The 15,672-nt window shown below is 47.8% G+C and overlaps 1 protein-coding gene across 1 annotated transcript; it reads right to left on the minus strand.

Moving 5' to 3' along the window:
* Positions 1 to 8,905: 8,905 nt before the first annotated feature.
* LOC122929623 (protein kinase C delta type-like) lies at positions 8,906 to 15,326 on the minus strand. The gene is made up of 7 exons (XM_044283259.1): positions 15,254 to 15,326; positions 12,834 to 12,925; positions 11,276 to 11,477; positions 10,628 to 10,771; positions 9,853 to 9,977; positions 9,136 to 9,339; positions 8,906 to 8,924 (listed from the first exon to the last, which is right to left on the minus strand). The coding sequence occupies exons 2-6, from the start codon at positions 12,923 to 12,925 to the stop codon at positions 9,291 to 9,293; spliced, it is 612 nt and encodes a 203-aa protein (XP_044139194.1). The 5' UTR covers positions 15,254 to 15,326; the 3' UTR covers positions 8,906 to 8,924; positions 9,136 to 9,290.
* Positions 15,327 to 15,672: the final 346 nt, after the last annotated feature.

The following is a 15,672-nucleotide window of genomic DNA, read 5'->3' on the forward strand; positions in this document are numbered from 1 at the left end:
TATGCATGGAGCTGGGCCAGTAGGGTAAGTGTATATACTTGTTTTATATCTTGTTTGGAAATTTTATGGCAAAATTTTTGTATTTTTGTATAAAATTAAAAAGAGTTCCTCAGTGTGCAGGAGCCAGTGGTCGGGTGTGGTTGTGTCTGGAGGAGCTCCTGCTAATTGCTAACAGACTTCCAGGGATTTTTCCATCTATCCCAGCCCAGGCCCTGCCTCTCTCTCCCCAGGGAGCTGGTAGGGTTCTGGGCTATGAAGCGACTCAAGACCCAGGATCCTGCTTCCCGGGGTAGGCCGGCGGGAGGTAGGGGAGGTGAGCTACCGGCCTCAGTTCCATCTTCCGCCCCGGGGGTCAGAAGATCCAGCAGGAGTCGTGGTGCAGCGGCCCCTGCAGCCCCCGGAGGTGAAGCCGTGTCCATCGCCGGCGGTTCCAGGAGGGCGGACAGTAGCCCTCCAAGAGGTACGCGGAGTGCTCCTGGGGATGGGCCGGTTCCGGTTGAGGCTGACTGGGGCAACATGAAGCCCCAGGAACTAATCGCGGTTTACAGCTCCCGGATCACGGCCTACCTCCGGGAGTTCGAGGAGGCGAATAGGACCCTCAAGAAGGTGAGGGAGCAACTAAGGCTTGAGAGGGGGAAGGTGGACAAAGCGGCCAGAAAAACAGGCCGGAAATATCAAGGAAAATAAAAGGCTTAAAAGAGATTGTTAAAGAGCTGCAGGAAAGAATGGGGGCCATTCTGGAGAACAGTGGCCCCTTTAAGGAGAAGCTCATGAACGATCAAAGGTTCAATGAAATGGCTGGAAACCAGAAACAGCAAGAAGATGACTCCTCTAGTGAGGAGGAAGAGTCGGACATGGGGGGGCAACCTGCGGAAACTGGCATCACCGCAGAGCAGGTGTGCCTGCCCCCCACTAGTTCCGATGAAGAAATAGACTTCAGTGAGAGCAGCGGAGTTGGGGGGCAGCTTATGGCCGAGATACGCCACCTGGAGTCCCCCAAAATTCGTGAGGACATTTGCTTTGGAATGAATTACCGGAAGATGAGCCGATAGGAAAGAAGAGAAAGGCAAAGACATTAAAGCCAGAGGTGAGGTATGTCTATGTGACCCACCCTGCGTGCCCTGGGCCAGCTGCAAAGCCAGCTCAGGGCACGAACCCCACCATCCTCCCTGGCCCGGTCTCTGCTGTGGGACCGGTGCGTAGGAGTGGGGAGACAGACGTGGCAAAGATGGCGCAGGACGCCGTCCCTGTTTGCGGTAACAGGGGCGGTGAGGAAAAGCAGGAGGGGCCAGACAGGAAGGCTCCCGGGGCGAGTGGCGAGGGGGGCATGGTTGGTGGTCGGGTGGCTCCGCCCGCCTCTGCTGGGGCACTGGACAGGTGCCGGGTGGAGGAGCGGCGGGGCGATGTGGCTGCCACTGCCCCCCTTGCAGAGGTCGTTGCCGGGATCCCTGTCCTGGGGTCTGCGTCCTCTGCCCCGGTCTGCTTCGCCGCTCCCGTGCGCCCTGCAGTCCCCCCTGCCAGTTTTGGCATGGCGGCGGGGGACGGGGGGGCAGGGGTGGTGGGGGTGGCTGTGGGTGGAGGGGGTGCGGCCGCGGGTACAGCGGTGTCCCGATCCGGAGTTGCAGGGGGAGGGTGCGAGGTGGCTGCCTCCGCCCCTCCCAAGTTGTGTGCCCAAGTCCTTGCCGGGGTTCCAGTCTCCTCTGCCCCGGTCTGCTCCGCTTCAGTCCCTTCCGCTGGTATTGTCGTGGCGGCGGGGAGTGGAGGCGCAGTGGGAGTGGTCAGGGGTGGAGGGGGTGGGGCTTCGGAAATCCACAAAGGAACTCAAAGCAGTGTGTCTGTAGGCAGAGAGGGAGGGGGCGGTCCTGATGCGAGTGTGGTGCGCACCGCCCCTCCCTCCTGCACTGTCCGTCAAGTGGATAAGGCCGGCGTGGCTGGGACCAGTGGTTCTACAGCCCGCCGGCCCGAAAAATCAGGAAAGACTTTTAAAAATGTGTCCAGCAAGGAAATGCTGGACAAAACGAATAAACTGACCTCTGTCCCCTCTGGCCCAGCAGTGTGTGTGGGTGGAGGGGAGAGTGCGGTAGTGGCCACTGAAGAAGTGGTCACTTGTGTGAATACGGTTTTTGTTAGTGGTGTTGCCCCGGGCCCTGATGGAGGGGTGAATGTTGGAGGTCGGCCGACCACTGTACAAGTGGCCGGTGCGCCTCATGTAGCCCCTTCAGAGGGGTCTGGAGTGACACCTGCTGTAGATAGGTCTGGGGGGGGTGGGGGTGGGCCCGGTCCGGCTGCCCCTCCTGCGTCGGTTACGCCTGGCAGAAGTTATGCTGGTGTGGTCGCCGGCGCAGGGGGGGAGGGGCGGTCCCCATTGTCCTCCCCATTACCAATGTCTGGTGACGGTAACTTGCAGCGGCAACTTCTAGAGGCTCTTAGGAGAGGGGAGAATTCCATTACAGTAGGGGGGCAGCAGGTGGATCTATCCTTCTGGATAGACAGGCATGGCCTGCGTGCCTTCCGAGAGCAAGGCGGGGGCGAGACCACCTGGTCCTCACCCACAACCGGCCCTGGGTCAGCCAGACGGAATGTTGTCTGTCTGAAATGGAGAGGCAATGAAGCGTGCCCTACCAGGAAGAGGGTGGCAGAGCTTCTCTTTCAGATGGGCATCAGGGCATGTGACATCTTTGCCCTGATACATCCGTATGGCACCCGGGAGTTTGATGTCAGTTTTGCCCGGCCAGAGGGTCTTGAACTTTTCTGGTCTGGGTATGAACTGGCAAAAGACCAGCCGGACTGGCAGGGGTTTTTTGTGCAAGCGATAACCCGCCAGAATGAGGTCAAGAAAGTGACCGTTCTGACCCGTAATGAGTCACTTTCTTGTGTTGACATCTTGACCTGGTTGAGCAGGTACGGGGACGTCCAGGGTCTTCCTAGCAAGAACCTGGATGAGTTTGGCATCTGGTCGGGTGCCTGGACGTTTCAGATTAAGTTGAAACATTCAGGGGGGTCGGTTTCCCACATACCGTCATCTGCTTTCCTTGGTCGGGATAGGATCATGGTGTTCTACAGGGGGCAGCCTAAGCTGTGTTACAAGTGCGGCAGCCCTTCGCACTTCAGCGCCAGCTGCCGAGTGCAGAGGTGCGCGTTGTGCGGGGGTGAAGGCCATCTAGCTGCATCTTGTGGGCAGATTAGATGCAACCTGTGTGGTGAGCTAGGGCACCCGTTCAGTCGTTGCCCTCGCTCTGTCGCCAACGTGGCTCGTGCACGCGCAGAGGCGAGCCGGGAGGCCCCCACTGCCGAGGCGAGTGCTGGCGAAGGCGACAGGGCAGTGGGGTCGATGAAGAGAAAAGAAAGCCCGTCCCAGCAGAGACGGAGGGAGAGGCGTCAAATGGAGAGGGGGCAGGTGGAACCCCCTCCTGGGGTGATGCCTGTGCCCTCCCAAGAGAATGCCTCTCCTAGAGCTGAGACCCTGGGGGATATCGAGGTGAATGAGGAACTCACGAGACTAGACCGTTCCGAGGTGACTCTGTCCTCTTGCTACGAGAGTGCAACAGAGGAGAGTGAGACAGAGTCTAAAAGAACAAGAAGGAAACGTCTGACCAAAAAAAGATCTAGCCCGGCTAGAGTGCCTGTGGAAGGCAAAGCCAGCTCCCCCCTGGACCTCTCTAATCCTGACTCTCTTCCCCTGGATCTTTCCAACCGGTACCTCACCTTGGATGAGATCTCTTCTTCCGGGGAGGAGGTTGAAGGTGGGGAGCCGGAGGGGCAAGAGAAGGAGCCTCTGGAAGGGCCCGCGCCTCCCTCCGGTGAGGATGCAAGGTCCTCGGGAGGTGGGGCGGGTCCAGACGCTGGTAATGGGAATGACAAGGGTGGTGCGAAGGGGGAGGCGGTGGTGACTAATGAGATGGACACCACTGTCTCTCTCAAAAGAGATCGTGCCACCTTAGGGGGTAGCCCCAAGAGGGGTAAGAAAAAGAACAAGAAGGGGAAGGGAAGGAAGAAGGCCGTCTAACTTAATCACTCTGTATGGCGGCACTCACTCCGTTGACGCTGGCGACCATTAATGTCGCCAGTATTAAATCGGATGCGGCTAGGTTTGCAGCCTTTGATTTTCTCAGCCGGGTTGAAGCTGACATTTTATTTTTGCAAGAGACCAGGCTGCCAGATTTGGCGGCTGTGTATAAAGCAAAAAAGGAGTGGAGGCGTGGTCCATCATATTGGTCTCTTGCGGCTGAGCCGTATAGCGGAGTGGCGGTTCTTTTTACCGCACCAGTAGAAAGCCGACGAGTGATTGAGTTAGAAATGGGGAGGTGTTTGATTTTAGATGTCCTCATGAAGGGTCAAGAGCTTCGCCTGATAAACATCTATGGTCCCCAAACCAGGTGGGATCGGAAGCGTCTCTTTATGAGGATCAAACCTTTCCTTTTTACGAGTCGGCAGGTGGTCTTTGGCGGGGACTTTAATACAGTCACAAGGTCCCAAGACCGGGGAGGCGCCAGAAACCGGCTGGCTTATGATAGTGTATCCCTGAATAGCATAGCTAGCGAGGCTCGCCTGGTGGATGTCCACATTAGGCACACCCCAGGCCACGGTGGTTTCACTTATTATAGAGGTAGTCAGATTAGGTCTAGAATAGACAGGTTTTATTTAAAGGAGGAGACTACTTTTTCACCTTTAGAGGTGGTAGAGGTGGAATTCTCTGATCACTGTATGATTATGTTCTCTTTGAATGTTGCAGAATCCCCCCAAATGGGAAGAGGCTATTGGAAGCTAAATTCGGCCCTCCTGGAGGAAGCAGAGGTGAGACAATCCTTTAAGGACTTCCTTCAGAGTCAGGTAGAGTTGCTGGATCTTTGTGACACTAAGTCTGAGTGGTGGGAGATATTCAAAGATCGGGTGGCAAAATTCTTCCGCCAGCTCTCGAGCCTCAGGTCCCTGGACAGGTACCGCTTGTATCAGGGTCTGAGGAGGAAACTCGAACAACTGGTCTCGACTGGAGGTAGCCGAGAGGATATCTCCAGGGTGAAATCTTTGCTTAAGAGGTGCCAGTACGATAGGCACACATCTTTGGTTTTTGAGAGGGATTTCGGGAAGTACCGCTCGCCCGACCCTTACAGAAACTGTAAGATGTCAGTGAAAAGTAAGTTGGTGACGGGACTGGTCGATGGTACGGGATCTCTGGATAGGTCCAGATCAGGGATCTTGGAAATCGTCAAGTCCTTCTACTCGTGCCTCTTGAGGAAGAAGGATCTGAATCGGGACAGGATTTCGGCTTTCCTGGCTGAAACCATCCCTGAGTCAAGAGTAGACCTCTCTCTTGGCGTTTTGATAGAAGAAATCAGAGAAGAGGAAGTCAGCCTGGCGATCGAAGGGCTTGCCCTAAAGAAGTCGCCAGGCCCGGATGGCTTAACATCCGAGTTTTATAAGACCTTTAAGGACTCCTTGGTTCCCCTCTTGACTAAGGTATTCAATGAGTGCCTTTCCTCGGGTGCTCTGCCGAAGTCAATGAGGAGGTCAGCTCTGATCCTTATATCAAAGGGTAAAGATCCGAGCCGTATTGAGAATTGGCGTCCCATAGCGCTTCTCAATACGGACAGAAAGATCCTGGCCAAGATACTGTTTAAACGGTTGGTGCAGTTTGCGCCCCGGCTCCTTTCGGAGACCCAACATTGCTCAGTTCCAGGCCGAAGCACGTTTAGTGCTGTGCTCGGTGTCCGAGAGGCAGTGGAGCAGAGTAGGGCGGGTAACTGGAAGGGGTACATGCTGGCTTTAGATCAGGCAAAGGCTTTTGATCGGGTTGACCACGAGTACCTCTGGGCAGTCCTTCTGAAATATGGCCTGCCGGGGGGGTTTGTCGATTGGTTAAAGATCTTGTATGCAGGGGCAGAGAGTTTCCCTCTGGTGAACGGTTGGTCTGGCAGCCCTTTTGAGGTCGGGTCTGGAGTCCGCCAGGGTTGTCCATTGAGCCCGCTCTTATACGTGTTTGCGATTGATCCTTTTATTAGGAGGATTGATCGAGGACCGTTGGCGGGAGTCAGGATGAGTCTGGAGGAGCCAGAAGCCACTCTGAGGGTGGTGGCGTATGCCGATGACGTCACTGTTTTCGTGTCCTCGGGAGGGGAGGCGGAATACGTGATGTCGGAGGTAGAACGCTACTCGGAAGTTTCCGGGTCCGTGATTAACCGGGATAAGTGTGAGAGTCTCTGGCTGGGAGGGGGTGATCCATCTTTCGGTCTCCCGGACACCCTCCCAGAGCCCCAGTCGTCAGCCAAAGTCCTAGGCGTTCAATTCGGCCATGGGGATTATCCCACCCAAAATTGGGACAGCAGGCTCACGATCGCCGCTCAGAAGGTTGACCAGTGGAAGGGTTGGTCTTTGACCCTCAGGGAAAGGGTGAACCTGATCAAGACTTACCTTCTCCCTTTGCTTATCTATTTGGCCAGTGTATGTGTCTTGCCAGAACCTCTCTGGACTCGGGTTTACAGTCTGTTCTTTCAACTGTTATGGGGGAATAGGCTGAACCTAGTCAAGAGAGAGGTGACATACCGTACGAGGAGATTAGGGGGGTTGGGTATGGTCAACCCAGTGGTGTTCCTCGTGAACACCTTTGTTAAGATCAACCTGGCAAACCTCTGGAAAGAGAGGGCTCCTCCGTGGGTAGTCTCTTGCAGGGGTTGGTTTCGGCCTTTCTTCCAGGAGTGGGAGACAGGAGGGCAAGTGAAGGATTTGCGTACACCTCACGGATATCTTCCGGCTTATGTCACCCCGATTCTGAAGGTGATCCGCCGGTGGGGTTTGGGAGTGAGGGAAATCAAGACCCAGTCAAGGAGATCCCTTGACGAGAGGGTCTTGTTGACCCACTTCCGAAAGCCCCTGGCCCTTAAGGATTGCCCAAGCCGGGATCTAGACAGGGGTTTACAGTTGTTAAATTCGGCAAGGATCCCCTTGAAGTTTTGGGACTTGGCTTGGCGCTGCTTTCACGGGAAGCTGTATGTAAGGGGCAACTTGAGGTATAGGAACTCTGATGAAAGGGGTTGTCCCCGGGAGGAGTGTGGCGACATACTGGAAAGTATGGAGCACTTCCTGCTTCAGTGTCCCTTTAATACAGAGGTATACAAACGGGTGGGCGCATCCATTGGCTGGCCTAGGCTAGCCAACCTCTCCTATGCGGAATGGGCTTATGGAGCATTCAAAGGTTTGGGAAGAAGGGACCCATGCACAGCTTTTGTAGTTAGCATAGTGGTCAGGTACTTCACATGGAACGCACGGTGTTTAGTTTCAACCCAGCAGAAAGTCCTCCCTGTGGAAGAAGTGTGTAGGAACATTCTAGGTGACCTGGCGAAGGTTCGCTCTCTTGAGTGCGAGAAGGTGGGTACGGATGGGGTCTCTTACCTCTGGAGAGGCTTCACCTTTGATGTGCCTTAGCCTCAGTAGCACTTTTCCTGGTGTTGGGCTGAGGCTTTCACATTAGGTTTTTGTTTTGTATTTAAGATGAGTTTTTGAAGAAAGGTTTGCAAATGACTGAACTTGGGCCTTCGGGTGGATTTTAATATTGGTTTGTATAGATAGATATGGTTGTTATAAGATGTATATATTGTATGATAGGGTAAGTGGGGTGTAGTTAGGTTGGGTGGGATAGGGTGGGGGGGGTTTCATATTTATTTATTTATTTTTCGTGTAGGGGAGGCCTGCATCCAGCCCTGGACTATGCGGACATAGGAGGACATGAGGCGAGGGGCTGGGTGTGGGTGGTGGAGGAAGGGCTGGCCTCATGGAGGGACAAGAGGCGGAGGTTGGCCCTGGGTGAAGGTGATGGGATAGATAGATTGGTAGGGTTAGTATAGGTTGTTTTTGTTTTTCTCTATATGTGTGTGTATACCTAAAAAAAATAAAAAAAAAAATATACAAAAAAAATATATATATTAAAAAAATAAAAAAATATTATTTGATAAAATTTTTAGTATGATTATTTATTGTGACAAGTTGTCTTTTTTTCTGTTAGAAACAATTTCTATAAATTTGTATATAGTCGGGGTTCAGCCGGATCGGATGTTTACGTTAGGCTAGGTTTTATTTTCTCTTTTCAGTAGGTATGAATGAGATAGTATGCATGGAGCTGGGCCAGTAGAGTAAGTGTATATACTTGTTTTATATATTGTTTGGAAATTTTATGGCAAAGTTTTTGTATTTATGTATAAAATTAAAAAGAGTTCCTCAGTATCTGCTCTTATTCTGTATATTTGGACACTGCACAGTACCACTTCCATTGTTCTTATACTGTGTGTAATCCTCATTCCTCAGTATTTGCTCGTATTGTATATTTGGACACTGCTCAGCATGGTTGTAAATTGTCAGTACATTTACAGACAGTTCACAACCAGGTTTATTTTTCGGCTCTCTGTGCCCCCATCTCAATTGTGAGGATGTTTTTGTATAAATGTGAGAACAGATGAATATTGGATATTAATTGTCTTTACTATGAATTAACTTACAGAAAGTAAAGAGCAGAAGCTTAAGATGTGATCATATGATAAGACCAGCGATATCCAGCCCTGAGCACGTGGTAGTCAGTGGAAATAAAACCAGGCACACAACGATATAGGGGGGAATAGAGAATTTTATTTCATTTATAATTTTATTAATGATGGGACAGATGTTTTGGTGTAAATTCTAAATTAAAGTCAAGGATATGTTAAATCCGTTGACTTTTATTGATTCAGGGGAAGGCGAAAAAAAACCCTGTAGGGGAAAAACTCCTTCCCGACTCCGCTTAGGGCAGCCAGACTATTTCCCTGGATCAGATATTATTAATCCAGAGGAAGGTGAAAAAACCTTACTGAGCCTCAGCCATCAGCTTCAGATGAGGAAAAATTCCTTCCCGACTCCACGCATGGCAGTCAGATAAGTCACATCCTGACATGGTCTTCATACTGTGGTATACATGACAGGATGAATCAATACAGATACCTAATAATGTGGTATAATATACAATGACTTCGTGCTACATGTGAAGATTAGGGATTTTACACAACCATTTAATGCTCATAAAATTTGAGCTTCACATTTGGAGCACCTGAAATCTTGAATCATTAGGAAATCTTTACAGCTGTATAGGAGCACTGCTTATTTCTATCTATATACCTGGATCCATTCTTCAACCTATCCAGGAGCTCAGGAGGACATTTTGCTCTGGTGACATTAGAGCTGGTGGAGGGTTTACCAGGTGACAAATGAAAACCCTCTGAAAATGGCCTGATGTTTTAATGGTAAAGGTCCCTCCTTGGCGGCTGCTGCCTCTATTGTGTCCAGGTTGAATTTTGTGGAACAGCGTTGAGGTATAGATGGCTACAAGAAAAAGAAATAGATAAAAAATGAGGATACGATCATCACAATTGGTCATTGACCTGATATGAAGCTTATGCTGGTTGTATTTTGAACATGTAATATGATCACCTTATGTACTCATCCTCCACTGTAATAAGATATACTTTTTCTAGAGAAGTATAAAGCATATTAAATGCCAAATTAGGGTAGTAGTCTACACTCATTACAGGGGTCTGCCTCCAACCAGCTTCATTCAAGAATTATTTGTTACAAATATAATTATTACTTTACCTACAAAAATACATTCAAGGTGTGAACTAGTGAAAGCACATAAAAGATCTGTATGCTGACATGGATTCCTGGATCTGGAGTTCAGTGGCCCAATCCCCAAGCCTCCATGTTCTGTGACAATTGCTACTGTTTGGTGGCTCTGCCCCCCTTCTTATCACCTGCCAACATGTCCCCCTATCAAGCCCCTGACATTGAGAATCATATACAGTGTATGAAGTGTAGACGTTCTGTTCATGTACTTACTACAGGGATGTGTGGTGGGGACATCCGAAGGGCTTCCACAGAGACCCAGTCAATATGCTGGAAGAAATGATGGCCTCGGATGTTACCGGGACTCCTAAGCGCTTGGCAGGATCTCTCTGGAGGAGCTGAAAATGAGAAATGCAATTAGTGACTATAACGATCTTTGAGCACAATGACCAATCCCATTCCAAATCTAGCATTTTCAGGGAATAGCTGGGAAATAAAATCTGCAATCTGATTGATTTCTATGGGCAACTTCTCCACTTTTCTCTTCGGCTAGTTTAGATAAATCTGCCCCAGTGTTTATTCTGTCTAAATGCTGGTCTCAGGCTGTAGTGTCAGCAATGGGAGATTTTAGAAATCTGTGGCTGCTTGTTACATAAGCTCAGAGGAGTGGACTAAGCTATTCTAAAAAATTTTATCATGGGAGACCGACTATAATGTCTGCCTCAATGCTAACTCTTGTCAGACATTGCGCTATTGCCGAGTCTGTGTTGGCTCCGGTCAGGTTGTGGGTCCAGGGGTGACTACTCGGCATCCTCTCTTGTGGAAACCAGTATTTTCACCTTGTATACTACAGAAATGATGGTTGTTGTATTGTTATCCTTCTAGCAGCACCTCTGAGGGGCGACCCCCTCCTAAACACTACAGTGGTGAGTATTAGTGAAGGAGATCATGGTGCACTATGGAGTATTATAGGGGGAGATGTCTTCCATCACAGGATGTCATGTAACATTGTATAAAATACAGTAGTATTATGCAGTAACATACTGACCTCTTTAATGATGTCTTTAGCACTGGAGCGTGTTGTGTCAAACCGTTTAGGATGGTAAGTACACTTGCTGGTAATCATTTCATTTAAGATGACACCAAATGAATACCAGTCCACTCCGACACCATACTCCTTCTCAGCCAGCATCTGCCAGGAAGGAGAGAAGAGTGACTACACAGCTTATACTTAGACTACTATTGTAGGGGCTCAGGCTTCGGCGATTGCCAGCATAGTGTAGAATGGAGTCACACAATGTGTTTAACTGGATGAGGCCAAGATGTTCTGCCTCCATCCAGCAGCAGATAAACTGCAACCACAAAGTCATCTGAAGTAACCTCACTCATTCATTAGAATGGGCCTATTGCAATATTAGGTTTCTCCACCAGAATCCACTGCAGTGGAAATGAATGGCCACCCTGAGCTTCCCCTGGCAATAACAGCTGATCCCTGAGATCAGTAGATGATGTGAAGGTAATAAAGCCCCCACACAATCAATGTGGCCCCATCAAACAGGTAAAGTGCAGGGGTGCCAAAAGTCAGACTTCCACCGATCTGATGTTGAAGACCTATCCTAAGGCTGTGCGATCAGTATTCTGAACCCCTTCAATACAAATGTATCAGTGAAAATGATGAAAACTCCCTTTTCCTCACCTCAGGAGCCACATAGCCTTTTGTCCCAGCATATTCGGTGGCTGTGCGGTCTCCAAGCATGTTCTCAAGTGCGAGACCGAAATCCGTGACCTTAATATGGCCGGTCTCAGCCACCAGGATGTTCTCAGGCTTGAGGTCTCTGTGGACGATGCCCTTAGAATGGAGATATTGGATGCCACACACAAGCTCAGCGGCATAGAATCTGTCAGAAAAGTAAATAAATGAATATAATGCGAGGATAAGGGTACTTTCACACTTGCGTTGTTTGATTCCGGCAGGCAGTTCCGTTGCCTGAACTGACTGCCTGATCAGGCAAACTGTATGCAAACGGATGTCATTTTTTCTGACTGATCAGGCATTTTTCTGACTGATCAGGATCCTGATCAGTCAGAAAAATGCCTGATCAGTCAGAAAAATGCATTGCAATACCGGATCCGTTTTTCCGGTGTCATCAGGCAAAACGGATCCGTTTTTTTTTTTTTTTTTCATTTTTAAAGGTCTGCGCATGCGCAGACCGGAAGGACGGATCCGGCATTCCGGTATTTTGAATGCCGGATCCGGCACTAATACATTCCTATGGAAAAAAATGCCGGATCCGGCATTCAGGCAAGTCTTCAGTTTTTTTCGCCGGAGATAAAACCGTAGCATGCTACGGTTTTCTCTTTTGCCTGATCAGTCAAAACGACTGAACTGAAGACATCCTGATGCAAACTGAACGGATTACTCTCCATTCAGAATGCATGGGGATATGCCTGATCAGTTATTTCCCGGTATAGAGCCCCTGTGACGGAACTCTATGCCGGAAAAGAAAAACGCAAGTGTGAAAGTACCCTAACACATAAGACTCTTTCCTAACAGTCACTAGAATAGGAGACACAAAATGTTTCTTATCACTGTCAAATGTGTCTTATGGCCAGGGCTACAGGGTGGCTTAAAATCACATGGACCAGTCCTAGTCATGTTCTAGAATGGGTTGCTGATGGTCATTAATAACCATTCCCGGAGAACTCCTTTAATACCTGGGAATGTGATTAAGGCTCCTTCACATCAGACTGGGGAGATTTGTTCTCTTCTTTGTCTTTTACTATCAGAAGAAGGATCACAGCACAAAGAAGAGGGGAAACATTCCCTGACATTTCTGGAGGAACGTTTCCCCTCTCAGTCTTCCATTCTTCTTTTGAAGAGAGCAGACAAATAGGGGAGCAGATCTCATCAGCGTGATGTGCATGAGGCCGGACACTGGATCTAATATTTTATGTCATTTTCTAACCGTTTAGCTGAGGTTTTTATTCAGTGTTAACACAACCGATTATAGTCGGTCAGACTATGGTAATGTCTAATTTGCTAGACCCTATAGATCCAAAAGAATATATTAACAAATAATGGGTAGCTTATTTAAGTTAAAACTTAACATTTAATAATGTATTGAAGATAAAATTATAGGCCCTTAAATTTCAAACACTAAGTTTTGTAACCACTGGTTACACTATTCTCCTAATAGATGGCGGAGATGGGAGAGGACCGTATATAGGGACAGCAAAATTTTATTCAGCCTTACCTTGCACTGGGGATGTCAAGCCGCCCCTTCATCCGCAGGAATTGATCAAAGTCCCCGCAGCTCATGTATTCCAGCCCAAGTAGAACAAGCATCTGTGACATAGAAGACGCCATTACTGAACCATCAGATCACATTTACACATTTACTGTACAGAATATAGCAGTGGCTTCTGTAATCCTTCAAGGGATACTCCGCTTTCAGCAAGGAAAGGTTATTCTTTGTATATAGTGAAAGAGTCTATAATTTTACAATCTTGCTATATCAAGTTCTCAGTTATTAGGATCTCTGCTTGCAGTTATTGAATAGGAACATTCATTGCTTTCCTGCAGCTGCTATAAATCTGTCCTTGGCCTGTGATGGAGACATGGTGCACAGCACTTTACTAGACACAGATCTGATAACTGTACTTTGTCATGCCTGCGTGCCCATCTTTTGGTCCTGCTGTTGCTCTGCTGAAAAAACGACTGTAACTGTCCAGACTAAAGAAGAGGGGACATAAGAGGAAGTACTGTTATATCAGCGGCCCATATCCTCCGCCACTCCACTACCTCGGGCGGGCATGGCGCCACTCTGCTCAATTCTCACCACTGTTTTTGGTGGGCTGGACCTGCTGGTGTCCCATAGTCTCCTTGCGGCGAGTCCGACCGCCAGAGGTGTCTCTGCTGTCTTACTCTACCGATAGGGCGCATGGCTTCTCCGGCTATTTAAGGGCCAGCGTATGTATCCTATTCTTCACCAGCCAATGGCTGGCAACCTCGGGGTACTTCAAGCACTTTCCCTAGTGAGATGGTTCATGAGCAATAGATTTTGTACATGCTAGTTTCTGCAAACGTGTGATGTATCTGATTGTTTGCCCATGTACTGTCTTCTGCCTGATTCCTGGATTTTGACCTTCCGCTGCCTGACCTGTGCCTGACAACTGCATTGACCCAATGCTGCCTACGAAGATATCTTTTTTTTCAGTGCATGTAAGGACAGCACTGGCTATATACATCAAATCTGTTTCATATGTATTAAAGTTTCATTACAGTTAGGGGTACCCCATCCTCTCAGGTGTTCAGATATCAGGGGCTCCCACTGATCAAAAATGTGCAAGTGTCTCTACCTGAAGTATACATTAAGACCCAGTTCTGATCAGCATGAAAGATTCACAGAAACAGAACCATACCCTAGTACATGTAAAAATGAAAAACAGGACAAAGGTTCCTGTGCTGATTCTGTTCTCTATTGGAAACAGGGGCCTTCTGAATTGCTTCACTAGTAAATGTAGTGATCATATTATCCCAGTAGAGGGCAGTAAAGTATTGTTAAGCTACGCAGGAAAAGTTAGACTAAGGGTCCATTCACACGTCCTGTTTTTTTTCATCCTGAAAAACGGTCCGTTTTTTGCGGATCCGTTGTTCCTGAAAATGTTTCCGTATGTCATCCGTTTTTTGCGGATCCGCAAAAAACGGCACATGTATACATTTCAATAATCAAATAAAGTTGTTTGAATTTCTTTGAAAAAAAAAAAAAAAAAAAAAAAAAAAAAAATTTGTTATGTGTTTCCAGGAACGGAATCCGCAAAAAACGGATGACATACGGAATGACATCCGAATGTCATCCGTTTTTTGCGGATCCATTGACTTTGTATTGTACCAGGATCCGATTTTTCAGGACAAGAATAGGACATGTTTTATATTTAAACGGACATGCGGAACGGAACAACGGAAACGGACAGCACACATTGTGCTGTCCGATTTTTTCCAGGACCCATTGAAAATGAATGGGTCCAGATCTGGTCCTGATCTGTTCCTGAAAAAACGGAACAGATCAGGAAAGAAAAAACGGACGTGTGAATGGACCCTAATAGACATTTCTCCTAATCCGTACATAATAAAACATTATTGTTATACTGAACACTGTAACAAAGACATAAATATTTATTCTAAGGTGTCTTGTATAAAAGAAAGAAACAAATCTCTTCTAGAGATCTAGGAATCTTTCTATAGTATACAATGAGTATGGAATATCCTATTCTGCTGAGAGATTCGCCATGCTTTATTATTAGAATGTGCCAGCTCATCATGGGATTGATTCTGATAACAAAATTAAATTAGTGAAAAGCTACCTATGCAACTTCCTAAATACTGCAGTTATCTGCTTATTGTTACAGACAGGATTAGAATGATAGATAGATAGATTTACTCTCCTAGTATGTTAAGATGGCTGGACCATTGCACAAATCAAGCACTTGTTATCTTTTGTGTCACCTCGGTCTCTTTAGAGATTGTAAGCTCTTGTGAGCAGGGCTCTCATTCCTCTTGTTTTAATTGTTGACTTGTCTGTTGCTATGTTATTTATGACTGTACATGAACCCCCTGCGGAATATGTTGGCGCTATATAAAGGTTATTATTATTATAAAATGATAAATAGATACCTCTGCACAGGTCACAGAACATGCCTAGAAAACTCTTCCATAAGAAGTCAATGAGTTCCCTCCTGTCCATTGCTGTAAATCATATCTCTAAATGTAAAGAACAGCTCGGGCAAGATGGCCGCCCCCATAATCATGTTCAGAAAATAGAATAAAAGAATCTGCAATCGGAAAATAAAAACAGATTTGAAAAAAGGATATGTTTTATAATCTGCTTTTAACTGGCAGAATTTATTTTTATAGGTGACGCGTTTCCATTCACCACACTGCCCGTAACGGTAGATGTATAATAATTAGACAGCTATGCCCAGTGCATTCCTAGATCGACTGTTACCAGGGTACATTGAAAAACACATAAACTGAATGAGTAATAATTGGTTATTTCAGTATACGCTCTCAATATTGACCAAATTGGGTTATTT

The sequence above is a fragment of the Bufo gargarizans genome, chromosome 2 (genome assembly GCF_014858855.1).
Source record: "Bufo gargarizans isolate SCDJY-AF-19 chromosome 2, ASM1485885v1, whole genome shotgun sequence".
NCBI classification, from domain to species: Eukaryota; Metazoa; Chordata; class Amphibia; order Anura; family Bufonidae; genus Bufo; species Bufo gargarizans.